Source organism: Natrix helvetica (assembly GCF_964273705.1).
Source record: "Natrix helvetica genome assembly, chromosome: 2".
In the NCBI taxonomy this organism is placed as follows: domain Eukaryota; kingdom Metazoa; phylum Chordata; class Lepidosauria; order Squamata; family Natricidae; genus Natrix; species Natrix helvetica.
The window spans coordinates 271,902,928-271,918,323 of record NC_138552.1 but is presented as its reverse complement, the minus strand read 5'-3'; the positions used below and the strand labels follow the sequence as shown (position 1 = coordinate 271,918,323).

The following is a 15,396-nucleotide window of genomic DNA, read 5'->3' as shown; positions in this document are numbered from 1 at the left end:
GGGTCTATGAGGTTTAGCGCAGCTGAATGGCACATGCAAAAAGTGCTGGATCAGAAGCACTGAAGATCAGAGGCAAGTCCTGCATTTCTCTTCTCAAGGAAGAAGGGAAAATCTGTGGGTCTTTGAAGAGAAACTTGGTTGGCCCGGGAAAATTTGAACCCCACCCCTGGTCTGCACTAAAGACACTAGTTCAAGTCCTACTTGTTTTCTTCCCAGCCATCATCACTTTCACCCTAGTCCTCTGTCACAGATACCTTCCAAGAGCTTAGGATGGAACTTGGGCTCAAGGTTTCACTAATTTATTATCTGGTAGAAAGTTCAGAGCAGATGTTTGGCTTCTATAAAAGATTCTCGAAAGTTTTAAGCCAATGTTTCAAGATCTACTCGTAAGGGTCCAGCCAAGCACAGATTCTGCCAGCCTCACGGATCAGAAATTATTGATGGAAATGGACTCTCTCATCTGCATGCAGAGCACTTCATCAATATAAAGAGTATTTGCTTTGACTTCAATCTCTTCCTCCAGGGAGAGCTGCCGGCGGTTTAGGCCTTTCAGTTCTATTTCAGCCTGAGCCAATGTGTCCATCAGCCTAAGGGAGGAACAGGAAAAATGGTGAAGGCAGGGATGAAATCAACTTACCTTCGCTACCGGTTTGCACACGTGTGAGTGAAGTGAGCAGATGCAACCTCCACGCATGTGCAGAGCGTCGAAAACGACATGATGAGGTCTGGGTGGGCGGGTGGGTGGAGCCTGCTACCGAGCACACCTGCAAAGGTAAGTAGAACAGCGAGGGAGGGGAAATCCACAGTATTTTCGACGATCAGCTGTGCCACACAATTTATATTAGCTAGAAAACAGGAAATCCGATGATTCTAGCTAATATAAATCGTGTAGCACAGCTGATCATTGGAAATACTGGTTCACCTGAACCTGTAGCAGTTCTTTTTTTACTACTGGTTCGGGTGAACTGGTCCAAACCGGTAGCATTTCACCCCAGGGTGAAGGCCACTACTTTCTAGAGTTTGGCAAGCCTCTCCAGGGCTTCAGTCAAACAAATCATGACAATCTTCTGATTCTGTGCTCTGATCCGGCCCTGCTTCCACTTTAATGTGTCATAAGAGATGGGTGTCCAACTCTAATCCTCAGAGAAGCAAGTAGGTTCAGTTTGCAAGAGATTCTGTCTCATTGGCACCAAAGTATCTCCTGCAGGGAACTAACTCCATGGATTTCCCGTAATCTTGACTCTGAAGGGACGGAGTCTTTGGTATTTGCCTTGCTCCGTTATCTGGGATTGTTTTGATCTGCAGCATCCAAGGAAGTAGATAGCTGCTGCCTCAGTTGTCTTTGCTACCTTGGATCCCTGTCCTCCCAACTTGTAGGGAAAACAGGCAGGGGAGGTGTGGCCATGTGGCTCTAAGCAATTGTTAACACCTCATTGCAGAAGACGGAGCTTCTGGCAACCTTGAAAGAAGTTCCTGAAGAGGACATTTGTGGAGTCATTGGTGCTAGAAAACAACCAACCTTTAGGGAATGTCCCCAATTTGTACACTGCCAGTCTGAACTGGGGAGTGGGAGAAATATTCTTTCCAGCTGTCTGGAAGCTATCTAGGTCTGAATGGGAAAGAACAGCTTGAATCTGAATCCTGGCAATTTGTTGTCAATACACGAGGTGCCCCGTTTGTCACCAAATTCCTCTGACGGACAGTCAGAATCTGTCAGGGAACATTTTCACAACTTAGGGGTGTAGGTTTGCACAACAGGCCAAGTTGCAAATATCTACTTTAACATTACGCAAGCTTGGCCCCCTTGAACAAATGCATCTGCGACAGTCTTTACCCAACACCACTAAGCTTGTAATACGAACAGAACTTCATGGTAATGAGGCTGCTCTTGTGTGTCACGTATGCCTGCTTGCCAGAACGGCAGGCAGATGCCTCCCGACTCAGCTGCTAGAAGCACCTGTTCTCAGTCTCAATCGGTCTCATTTGGATTGCTAGGATTCCTAGTAGCATTGCTTGTGGATCTTAAAGTTTCATTTAGAGCCAGAGCAAGGAGAAAAATCATTCCCTAGGACTCAGAATGCTATGCACTTTCCCAGAGTTTAATTCCTGCTGTGGGTCATATTAATGATACCTTAGGATCAAGACTCCCTCCATTTAAATTCTTTGTCCGTAGAAGAGCCACCAACTGCTCTGATCTCCCCCGTGAAGCAGCCCCACCTTCACTTCTAATGGAGAGACGTCACTCCACAAATCCACTGAAATCTTTGACCAGAAGAGGGAGAATTTGGTCTAGAATTAAGGCAACTGACAGGCCAACAACCAAAGGATCAATCACAAAATGAAATGCAATGATCCACCGCACATATGGGTTTTGCAGAACAGGGATCTCACACTGTTTCCTGCTCCTCCCTCGCCGCAGAAAGTACTAACTTCCCCAGATTGAACTAAGCCACGTGGCTCCTGCGTTGTACTTGCCTCTGGATATTATGGTTGATTTCCTGCACTTCATTCATGAGTCGATATTGCACCATGTCTCGGCAAAGCTCTACATTTGGACGGTGAGTCCGGGTCTCCAGGCGAGTTTGGGCCACCTTGGCTGGCCCCTTCTTATCCAGGATAGCTTTCCTCAGAGCATCAATGTTTTTGGTCTGGGAGTTTATCTCCTCCATCAGCTTTAAATACACATTTCAGCTGTGTTAATATCATGCAATTGGATCCCTTGAAAGTCTAATGGCGGTCCATATAGGACCGTGATGGCAAACCTATGGCACGTGTGGTGGCACGCAGCTCCCTCTGTGGGCATGCAAGCTATTGCTATCAGGCCTGCAGCCATCTTTTGGGGGGAGGATCTTTGGCCTGCCACACTTTCTATTATTCTACGATGCATTGTGGGAAAATGGGAGGGGGGATTGTAGGAATTAGATGCTATGTAGCCATAACACAATTCTTTCTAGAAAGCCAAGGTCATCCTTTGCCTTTGCACCTCTGCACATGCCTGGAACTGGATGGGTGGGTGGAACTGCCAGCATGGCAGTGGAAGATTGGACCATGTGATGGACTTGAACTTTCAACTGGGTAGGGAAAACTGGGAAGCTTTCAGATTCGTGTTTTCCCAGATGTGCCAACATGGCTTTCTTAATAAATTGGAACTTTGAGCAATACTTTGCCTTGGACTCTGATTTACTTTTGGATGCTATTTGGAACCCTGACACTCACCTCAGATTCAGCTCCACCGCGCATGTGCACATGACTCCCACTGGCCAGCTGGTCTTCAGGTCTCTGCCACGCATGTGCGGGAGGCAGGGCACGTGCGGGGTGGCCGTGCGTGTAGGTGCAGGAGAGGCGGGCCTGTGGAGAGGGGGCCACATGCACATGCCGGGGGTAACGTGTGGGGGAGGGGCACATTGCATTTTGGGAATGAAGATGTGTTTCTTTCCTTCCCTCTTTTTTTACTCCTCATCTCAAAGTTGGGTACCCCTCCAATATTTACCTTTGCCAGGTGTATTTCTAATTTGTTCTTGGCATCCTTGGTCTCCTTCACCCTATTCTGGAACGCAATGTTTACTGTCCTGTTTTGCTTGCGCATGTCACTTGCAGTCTGGGACAAAATGCTGTCAATCAAGGCTCTGAGAGCCAGGGAATTGTTTCGCTGTTTGTCAGCTTTTTCAACATTTGTGTTGGAGAAATCCAGCCATTGTTCAGGGCTCACTGAGCTGTCCAAAAATAAGAGGAAAAAAAATTGACTCCCACATGGAACCCCCACAGAGTCAGGGAAAAGGATGGGAATCAATGTGAAATGTTCAAATCTTGCAGGCAAGATGTCAGACGTGCCTCCTTCAACATTCAAGAAAGGGAAACCCCCAACTCCACTGTTTTAGAGAAAAGGTACTTTGACTGAATATGAAATGAAAGCAACGAAAGTAAAGCAAAATCTGAAGCTAAAAGGTGCAAAATTGTACATATCAAGTTTACCCAAATCCCTCCCCACAAACAACCCCAAGCTAAATGTCCAATCTCCAACCCCCAAGGGTGTTATGTGGGGTGCAACCTCGGGTGGTGTCATCCATCTGGTATGCCAAGACAGTTGACCTTGACCAGCCCTAAACGACCATGCAGCATGCACAGAAGATGGTGAGAACAAAATTCCCTCTTCATCCCAAGATACTGTATCTCCTCCAGTACGATTCCCCTCCAAAATACCGAAACCCCCTCCCTCCCCATTACTATGGCAGCTGATATAGAGGATGACACAAAAATCACAATCAAGGATATCCACAGGGTGGGTGTGTTAAAGTCACAAGATGGTGGTCATAAACATCCAATCAAAGTCTTGTCATCAAATACGAAGAAAATAATCTTGCTATTCCACCTGTGGCACCATCTACCACCCAGCTCCTTTCCAATTTGGCCTTTGTTGAAATGTACCATGGTTGCAGAAAAGCCAATGTGTCCCAACGACAGGTTTTCCTGGTTTTCCCACTCAGTTCCCCATGTGACACTTACTTCTCCTCAACCTTCGCAACATTTTGGGCATATCCAATATCAGTAGAGTTGTTGGTCAGATTGGAGCAATAGTTGTCAATTGTGAAGGCCGTGAATTTATCCTTCAGGTCCTGTTCAAGATTATATTTGGCTGTGCGATTAAGCCTGAAAAGAGGAAAAACAATCTTTGAGAAGAGACTATATAAAAAGCTGCCCAGCCATATAGTCCTAAAATGCAGCTTACATATATATCAAAGGACTTAATACAGCATAACGCAGTGATGGCGAACCTATGGCACATGTGCCACAGGTGGCACGCGGAGCCATTTGTCAGGGCACGCGAGGCGCTGTCCTGTCAGCTGGCGCGCATGCGCACGCTGGCCAGCTGAGTTCACCCTTTTTAAAAGCCATTTTTGTGACTTCCGGTTTGTTCGGAGGGTTGTTTTGAGCACTCCAAAGGCTTCAGGGACTGTCCGGAGGCTTCCCTGATGCCTCCGGAGGGCGTCCGGGTGGGCGGGGGAGGCTGTTTTCACCCTCCCCAGGCTCCTATAAAGCCTCTGGAGCCTGGGGAGGGTGAAAAAAGCATGCAAAAATGGGGGGGGTCACGCCTGTAGTGCGCGCATGTGCACTGGGGGTCGCGCATTGCATTATGGGTGCGGCACGCCTGCACACGACCCCCCTGCGCTCCCCCCACTTATGGCACGCGAGCCAAAAAAGGTTTGCCATCGCTGGCATAGCGGATATATTAGAGCAGTATTGTGCATACCACAATCCCCCTGGAACAGAACACCAGATTTGCAAAGAAGCCTTTTTTTCTCCCATAAGCTGTAAAGTGAAGAGACCAGTTCGCCTTCCTCCTGCATGTGTCTGTAGAAGAGGAGCAGGCAAAACTGGAGGGCGGAGTTAAATGTGTCATCAGTTTAGAGTCCTTGCATTGCCGCAAGAGATCCAAGCCCATCCTCCCTTGAATTCAGTTGGCCCTTCTCTAGTGCCAATTTTGTGCTGTTACTTGAGCAGAATGTTGTATATAGGTTTCAGTAAATGGTTTATGCTGCAACCTTACAAAGGGTCCTGATTCTTTGCGCCTGACATTGTCAATGCGCAGTCCACCCAAATTTCATTGTTTGGAAATGAGAGGAAAACTTTGCTCATTTGTACCTGAGAATTTTTACATGTAGAATAGCTACCATTAAGCCAGGAGTGTCAAACGCAAGGCCCGGGGGCCGGATCCAGCCCACGGGATGCTTATATCTGGCCCACGGGGCTGTCCTGAAAACAGCAAAGGACCGGCCCACAGTGCCTTTGCCTGTGAAAACAGAGTACGAGAGGCCCACAGGCAACCCTTCCAAACTCTGTTTTCATTGGCAGAGGGTTGCAGGAGGTCATCACAGCTGAAAATGGAGCTCGCGAGAGCTGCCCACGGCCCTCCCGAGCTCCGTTTTCACTGGCAGAGGGTTGCAGGAAGCTGTTGCAGCCAAAAACAGAGTTTGAGAGCCCATTTTCACTGGCAAAGCACTTGATGCACCACAAGTGCCCCCAACACGTGATGTTGAGCTGGCCACGCCCTCCTTGCCCCCCCCCCAGGTCAAACACAACCCTGATGCGGCCCTCAATAAAATCGAGTTTGACACCCCTGCATTAAGCTATAGTCTTAAGATCAAAGACTGCATCCACATGTTGGCCTTCCCCCTGCCTCCCTTGACTCTGTGGGATTAGCAGCCTTAGTTCATACTGCATCTCACTTTTGGCTCTTCCCTATTTCCCATGTCATCTTTCTCTTTTCTTCCCTGCCTGCCTCAGAACTTTGCTTTTCCCATACCTGAGTTGCTCATCCGTTTGCTCCAGTGTACGTTCAAGCAGAGCAACAACTCCCTGGAAGACCTCAACTTCCTTGATCAACTCCCGTTCCACTTCATCATGGACCAAGTCAATGCCAACTCGCCTTTCCCTGAAACAAAACACAAAAACTATTTTGGTGTTTTTTCCCCCCTGTGGCACATCAGGAAATCCTGTCTCTGGGACTACATCAATGTTTGCCAAATAATAAAGCATGTCTTATTTCCCCCCTCCCTCCAAATAAATAAAAAATAAAATTAATCAATGAAGGCACATCAGGGGTGGGTTCCTACCAGTTCTAACCTCTTCTATAGAAGAGGTTCCACAAATCTACCATGCTGTTTAGAACCGGTTCCAGCTTCCACCCTCCGCCCGTCCGCACCATGCTTGCCCTGCCCACCACTCACTGATTGGCTGGCTCACCAATCACCCCGCCCGCCTCTAAGAGTCCTATCTAAACCTTAAAGTCTTAAAGCTGTCAAGTTTAAACACCCCTGGTTTTTTTTTTTCCTAAAGGGTTAGGGGTGCAAGGGTCTTGTAACTTGACAGCTTTAAGACTTGCACACTTCAATGCCAGAGTTCCTGAGCCAACATTTTGGTTGCTAAGCAAGAGTGTTGTTAAGTGAGTTTCACCACATTGTACAAGGTGGCCACGCCCACCCAGTCACATGACTGCCAAGCCACTCCCGCTTGGTCACATGGCTGGCAAGCCACTCCCACCCAGTCACATGGCAGGCAAGCTACTCGCACAAAGCAGGCCACTCCTATAGAAGAGGTTCTAAAAATTTTTGAAACCCACCACTGAGGCACATACACAGAAAATAAATTAAAAACATCTCAAATGTAGCCTACCTTTTTATCATACCTGAACAACAATATAATATGGGAAGGAATTTATGTACCTACTATATTTTTATATCACTATACTTCCCAAGAATTCACAGCTGTGCACAATTAAAATTTAAGCACGTTACCATAACACAAAGATCAATATAATTCAAAACCAATAGAATCATATAAAGCATCAACAACAGAACTAAAATAGGCATGAATAGATGACAATCAATGCTCTTCTGAACAGTTTTTTTCAGAACTTTCCTGCAAGAGTAAATGCATTGCCCAGATCTCTGATGGAGGCTGCTACAAAAGAAGAACTCAGTCACCAAAAGATAGTAATTTACCATATTTCCCCAAATCTCTTTTGAGGGAAGAACCTACAGCACAACAGACACCCACACCCAAGAGGATAAGACAGCTTTTTAGGTTAATATCAACACTTGGGATTGTATCCTGCTGGAAATCAATGCAAAGTGCATGTCAAGGGTATAATACAAGTAATCCTCAAGTTATCACCACAATTAAGCCAAAATATCTTTTGCTAAGTGAGCCCAGTTGTTAGGTGAGTTTCGCTCCCTTTTGCAAACTTTCCTGCCACTGTTGCTAATAAAGGTCATAAAATGGGTCACGACTCACTTAACATCTGTTTTGCTTAGCAGCAGATATTTTGGGCTCAGTTGTGGTCATAAGTCAAGGATTACCTGTAATACAAACCCAATTTATCAGGCTAGCTTAGGATTTTATATACGGTGCAAACCTACAAGTAGTCAGTTGTGTTGTGCTAACATAATACATGGATTCAATCACATTACTCTGGCATAGGCCTTAAATCAAACCATCTGGCTTAAAAAGTAAAAGATAAAGGTTCCCTTCGCACATATGTGCTAGTCATTCCCGACTCGAGGGGACGGTGCTCATCACCGTTTCAAAATGAAAGGGCCAGCGGTGTCCGAAGACGTCTCCGTGGTTATGTGGCCGGCATGACTAAACGCCGAAAGCGCACAGAATGCTGTTACTTTCCCACCAAAGTGGTCCCTATTTTTCTACTTGCATTTTTTACGTGTTTTCGAACTGCTATGTTGGCAGAAGCTGGGACAAGTAACGGGAGCTCACTTTGTTACGCGGCGCCAGGGATTCGGACCACCGAACTGCTGATCTTTCTGATTGAAAGCTCAGTATCTTAGCCACTGAGCCACTGCGTCCTTAATATTATTTATATTATATTAATATAAATAATATAAATATGGCTTAATAGTCCTCTATTGGTTACAACAGCTCTTTAATATTTAGAAAGGGCTTTCCCAGCCCTACCTACCATGTTTCCCCGAAAATAAGACAGGGTCTTATTTTCTTTTGACCCCACCGAAATAAGTGCTTGGCCTTATTTTCGGGGAGGTCTTATTATTTTTGAGGTGCAGGAGGTGGCCAGTGTGGTCACCTCATGGCTGCTGCTGTGTTGCAATATTTTTGAGGTGGGCTTATTTTTAGGGAGGGCTTATTTTAGCACATGCACTCAAAAGCCCAATTGGGCTTATTATCCAGGGAGGTCTTATTTTAGGGGAAACAGGGTAGCTATTCATGGGGTTAGGCCAAGATCTTCTCCATGCAACACAGATGTTCCACTACTTAGCTTTACTTTACTTTACTTTACTTTTATTTAGATTTTTATACCGCCCCCTCTCCCCAAGGGGACTCGGGGCGGTGTACAGTCAAATAACTGCAGAACCATCACAGCCCAGAAGGTAACTTGGAGATAATTTCCTTCACTTCGCTGCTCAGTGCAGAAATCCACTATTTTAGTTTCCCCACAGATGGCGAGCGAGCCTTTGTTTAAACATGTCCAGTGTAAAAGTCCAACTTCTCCTGAGGCAGCCTGTTCCATTGCCAAGAGTCATTAGGAAATTTTATTTGATGTCCAATTGAAATATACTACTACAGGTAGTCCTTGCTTTATGGCCACGGTTGAGCTCAAAATTTCTGTTACCAAGCATGGCACTTTTTAAGTGAATTTTGCTCCATTTTACAACCTTTCTTGCCACGCTTGTTAAGTGAAACACTGCAGTTGTTAATTTAGCAACATGGTTGTTAAGTCAATCTGGCTTTTTCATTGACTATGCTGGTCAGAAAGTCCCAAAAGGTGATCACATGACCCCAGGACACTGCTGCAACTATCATAGATACATGCCCGTTGCCAAATTTTGATCACACAACCATGGGGCTATGCTGCAATAGTCACAAGTTTGAAAAATGGTCATAAGTCTTTTTTTTTCAGTGAACTTTGTAACTTACAATAAATGAATTATTGTAAATCAAGGACTACCTGTGTCATTTATCAATAGAATCAGCGTTAGAAGTGACGTTAGAGGTCACCACGTTTAAAGCCTACTGCAGGTTCTACTACAGCAGGGGTGTCAAACTCAAGGCCCATAGGCCAGATCCGGTCCACGGGGTGCTTAGATCTGACCCACAGGGCTACTCTGGAAACAGTGAAGGACCAGCCAGCGGTGCCTCTGCCAGGGAAAATTGGTTGCAGGAGGCCATCGCAGCCGAAAACGGAGCTCAGGAGCCTGTTTTCGCTGGCAAAGCGCTCAGGCCACCACAGGCGCCCACGACATGAGTGATGTTGAGCTGGCCACACCCACCGTGGCCACGCCCTCTCCGTCCCCCCAAGGTGAAACACAACCCTGACGCAGCCCTTAATGAAATCGCGTTTGACACCCCTGCATCTCTGACAGATAACCATGCAGCCTCTGGTGTAAAAGAGAACTTTCTGCTTCATACGGCAGCCAGCTCCATTGATTCATAAGTTAAGAGTTCAGGAAGTTAATTTAAACCTATTGTTTCTTGCCTGTCACCAGGAACAATACCAAACAAGCCCTTCTCCTTCCTGTAAGCCCTTCAGAAACTCGAAGATCACCATTCTCTTTTCTAGACTAAATATTCCCACGTCTCCCGTTATTTCTCATAACATTTTTTCCTGCCAGCGACGATGAGTGACTCAAGACCTTTTCTCCCAGCTAACCAGTCATGATGACATTACACAGCTTCTTAATCCAGACAAGTTTATCCCGCCTGCTTCCAGCAAGTAGAAACTGATATGGCCTCTCAAGTCCAAAAAGAAATAATCCTCTCACCGGTTTAAGAGACACTCCTGAGCAGTGAAAAGTGGTTCTTTGCAGCCCTCCAGAGCCTTTTCCAGCCTTGTTTTGAATGACAAAAGCACTTCAGTCTCCTTCACAATCTGGTCAAGCTTGTCATCCAACTGCTGCCTCCAGAATTTTATCTCCTCAAGTCTCTGTTCTGCAGAAGTGAGAATACTCAATCACCCCAAGGTAGAGGAAAGCAGCATCCAAGTCCAACAACAACTGGATCTCAGGGCTTCATCCAAAAGGAGAATCTGATGACCATCCATAACAGACCATGTGGATGAAGCTCAAGTGAATGATGCCATCAATTCAAGGACTGAGTTCACACAGTATTGAATCAACCCATTTTCCGGGGTTGTGCAATATACTGAAGCATATACTAAACCCCCAAAATCTGGGTTTGCATGGTATGATGAGACCCAAAACTCTAAAACTGTAAACTGTATATTTTACAAATGCAGCTGTTCCATCTTTACCTTACCTGATTAAGCATCTTGGTGGACATGTTAATCATCATACATTGCAGGGGGTGGGGTGTTATTTTATTATATTATTTTATTCATTTATTATATGGTTATAATAAATTCTTTTTTATTAGTTTTATTGTTTTATATATGAGATATTTATATTCTTGTAAGCCGCCTTGAGTCGCCATGTGCAAATAGGCAGCAATAAAAATTTCCATAAACAAACAAACAAAAAAATAAATATCTGGACATTCATCTCAAAACTCAATATTTAAGAGCTTCCCATTGGGTTAGAAGAGTGATGGACAACCAGAGTTCTGCATGAACAACAAGCCCATTTTTGCAGCCCAACGTTGTATTGCTAAAATGTGTTGACCAAAAGGCACCCTCCAGCAGAATAATATAGTTTTCTTTTTAAAAATGGACACTGTCAAATGGGCAAGTTAAAAAAAAGAAACTGCAGTTAAAACAACATCCAACCCCTTTCCCTCCAGGGACAAAAATAATAAGAATAATTGCCTCATCATGGGACAACTACCCATGCCTTCTGTGGCTCTTAAATGTTGGAAACAGCAGGAAGAAACAAATATAAATTACTATATATTTTATTATATTATTTTATTATCTTATTATATGATTCACTCTTTTATTAGGTTTATTGTTTTATATAGGAGGCTTTTATATTTTTGCAAGCTGCCTTGAGTTGCCATGTGCGAATAGGAGGCAATATAAATTTCCTAAAATAAATAAAATAAAATAAAACAATAAATAAATAAAATAAAACAATAAATAAAATAAATAAATAAAATAAAACAATAAATAAAATAAATAAAATAAAATAAAACAATAAATAAATAAAATAAAACAATAAATAAATAAATAAAATAAAACAATAAGTAAAATTAATAAAATAATAAATAAAACAAAACAATAAATAAATAAATAAAATAAATAAATAAATAAATAAAATAAAATAAATAAATAAAATAATACAATAATAAAATAAAATAAATAAAATAAAAAATAAAATAAATAAAATAAATAAAATAAATAAAATAAATAAAATAAATAAAATAAATAAAATAAATAAAATAATAAATAAAATAAATAAAATAAATAAAATAAATAAAATAAATAAAATAAATAAAATAAATAAAATAAATAAAATAAATAAAATAAAAAATAAAATAAATAAAATAAAATTAATTGTGACAAACACACACCACAGTTCCCTTCAGCTGGCAACCCCAGCCAGCATGCAAGTCTCCAAGACTCCCTTTGAGGGTCCCTGGATCCCACAGCCATTCTAGCATGGACAAGGCCAGATCTTTTAAATTATTTGTTTAAAAAGTTTCTAGGGTCCCCCATCTGAAACAATTCTGGGTAGCCCACAACAGCAGGAAAACCTGTAACATTATACCAGAAGCATAAAACATACGGAGGCCAATTTCCTCATTTTGTTTTTTAGTTGCTTCAGATATCTATTTTGCCCCTCAACCTCTCTCAACTAGGGTTCTTTTTTGGTCCATCCACTCCTGTGACATGAAGGCACCATTGTCCCATCTCCTGCAGTCCTTACCCAGCAATCCCTTACCCTTTGAATCAAACTTATGAACAGTCCTCACACTTATAGCCAGAGCAGCATCCCCACACAAGCAATCAAAATGTGGGCACTTGCCATCTGGTAAGTATTTACGATGGTTGCAGCATCCCGAGGCCCATGTGACTGCCATTTGTAAACCTTCTAACCTGACTTCCGACAAGCAAAGTTAGTGGGGACACCATCTTCACTTAATGACTGCATGATTCACTTAACAACTGCAGTGATTCACTGTGGCCCAAAAGGTCATAAAATCAGACACAATTCGTATAACAATGGCCTTACCAGAAATTGGAAATTCTGGTCCCAATTATGTTTATAAGATAAGAGCTATCTGTGTTTTCTGGGTGTGTATTTTATTTATTTATATATTTGTTTATTTATTTTAGGAAATGTATATTGCCGCCTATTTGCACATGGCGACTCAAGGCAGCTTCCAGGAATATAAAAACCTTATATATAAAACAATAAAACTAATAAAAGAATAATCACATAATAAAATAATAAAATAATATAATAACCCCTCCCACCCACCTTTCCATTCTGGCAACAGAAGATCACATGAGCCATTTAATGGGCTCCATCCCTCTCTGCGTTCCCCAGGCCTGCTGGCAGAACCAGGTCTTCAGTGCCTTCCAGAAGAGTGTTAGAGTAAGGGCCATTGTAATCTCTGTGGGAATGATGTTCCAGAGAGAGGAAGCCACCACGGAGAAGGCCCTTCTTCTGGGTCACACCAGGTGAATCTCCCTAGGGGATGGGACCTGCAACGTTCTTGTCTGCCTGCTCTGGTGGGTCGAGTAGATGTGACCAGCAAAGAGATGGTCCCTCAGATATACTACAACCACAAATGAACAAAATGGACACAAAATACTCTCCCCCCCCAAAAAAAAAGCAATAATGAAACTTAAACAAATCTTTGCATATTGTTGCACAAATACAGCAACTTGATCTTTAATTGACATGGTTCAAGCATCTTATGCAAGCTCAGCCCCCCGCTTTCAGACTGATGTACACGTACGTCCATAGAAATGAATCAAAAGCACCCATCACCTATTCTCTTGTTGACATCACTCTGGGTCTTCTGAGTGGTCCTCTCGATTTCATCTACCAGCCGCTGGCTCTCATCCACCAAGCGTTCCGAACGAGACCGCTGGGCCTCGGCACTACTGTATTGGACCTTGTTAGCAATGTACCATTCGGGGGGCAGAAACTTAGGGGGTGCTTGCATCAACTTGGCCATTATGGCATCCAAAAGATCTTGAGAAGGGAACAGGAGTTAAGTAACACTTAGAAATAAAATTGGAAAAGAACAACAACAAAATGGTGAACAGCAGGGAGAATAAAGAGAAGTTGGTTTTTAAAAAGATGCATTCCCTAAAAAACTTCCCCTTTAGCTTGAAGGAATAAGGCTATAGTTATATTTCAAAAATTATTACAGTGAAATTTATATCTTCACAATTCTCCATGTCTGTGTATTTATTTATACCATGACTATAGCTGTCCATCTCAATAAATGGCTGAGTGGGGAACAGTGTTAAAATGCATTAAAAGCAATCCCAATCCCAAATACCACTTAAAATACACACTAGCTGAGGGAAATACCACAACTGATGGTCGCTAGCATAGCTAGGAGACAGGGTTCTTCACGCACTGAACCGATTTACTGCTTCTTGATTTATTTAAAACGCCAAACTAGGGTTACCCTCTCAACATTTCATGTATTCCATTCGTGCTTCTTTCTGCTCAGAAGGATATCCTCCAAGGATCAGGACTTAGAAAAATCAAAGACCTGATGATGTCATATAGCTAAATAGCTCTTTCTATGGATTCATCCAGAAAAGTCAGTGGCCACCCCAGATCCAAAATTCCTTGGATGCTAAACTTTTGCTCAATTTTGTAACCTGCTTGACTGGAAAGTTGTAGGAAATATTAATATGACCAAACATGCATGAAAAGAAAATACATATTCAAAAAAAAACATTTCAAATATTTTTTTTAAAAAAATTGTTGAGTGGTTATGGCACCAGGCGAAAAACTGGGACGCCATGGATTCTAGTCCTACCTTAGGCATGAAGGCTGGCTGGGTACTTTGGGCTAATCACTTTCTCAGCCCAATCCACCTCACAGGGTTGTTGTTGTGGGGAAAACAGGAGGAGGAAGGAATATTAGGTATGTTTGCGACCTTGAGCAATTCATTTTTAACAAATGTATGCAGTCAGAGAGGTAAAAGCCTTGCATCAGATCAAAGAGGGAGAAACCACTTCCCGCCTATAGTCTGACCTAAGCGTAGTACACAAAATTGTCTGCTACAATGTCCTACCTGTCAACGACTACTTCAGCTTCAACCGCAATAATACACGGGCAAACAATAGATACAAACTCAAGGTAAACCGCTCCAAATTCGATTGCAGAAAATATGACTTCAGCAACAGAGTGGAATGCTCTACCTGACTCTGTTGTTACATCCTCAAACCCCCATAACTTTAACCTTAAACTGTCTACCATGGACTTCACCCCATTCCTAAGCGGTTTGTAAGAGGCATGCATAAACACACCACCATGCCTACCGTTCCTGTCCTACTGTCCCCATTTATTTGTACCCATTTCCTGTGTTCATGTCCATGCTTATACGTATACCTGTTATCTCGTACATGTTTGACAAACTAACTAATTAAACAGACAAACAAACAACCAAACAATCTCCTGGAAATAAGCAAGGAAGGGCTGGAGACCACTGCCTTAAGCCATAAATTAAAGCATTATAGACTTCCAATGCGTTTCCCCCCCAAGTTCAGTACTATAGCAACTTCTTGCAAAATCCCCAAGAAAGGAAGGGAACTGCTCCGAATCTTACGTGCATGAGGACATGGGGGGATCTTAAGTTATATATCCCTTATCCCTATTATTAACAGAGCTGGCCATCCCATTGCAAGCCTGGCTGCTACCCACCCTTTGGCGGTGCTCTCCACAGCAGCTCCTCCGTTCGCGAGTTCGAATCGGGGCGTAGGGAAGCGGAAAACCAGGCACA

At 43.2% G+C, this 15,396-nt stretch overlaps 1 protein-coding gene across 2 annotated transcripts; it reads right to left on the bottom strand.

Moving 5' to 3' along the window:
• Positions 1-40: 40 nt before the first annotated feature.
• Positions 41-15,396, bottom strand: TEKT1 (tektin 1). 2 transcript variants are annotated; one of them, XM_081943134.1, is made up of 8 exons: positions 15,318-15,396; positions 13,419-13,625; positions 10,290-10,455; positions 6,302-6,430; positions 4,504-4,647; positions 3,491-3,713; positions 2,476-2,672; positions 41-587 (listed from the first exon to the last, which is right to left on the bottom strand). In XM_081943134.1, exons 2-8 carry the CDS (start codon positions 13,606-13,608, stop codon positions 428-430), a joined length of 1,209 nt encoding a protein of 402 aa, XP_081799260.1. In that variant the 5' UTR covers positions 13,609-13,625; positions 15,318-15,396; the 3' UTR covers positions 41-427. The 2 variants fall into 2 exon arrangements, with proteins under 2 accessions (XP_081799260.1, XP_081799259.1); XM_081943133.1 differs by lacking the exon at positions 15,318-15,396 and adding an exon at positions 14,431-15,307 and having other exon boundaries at positions 47-587.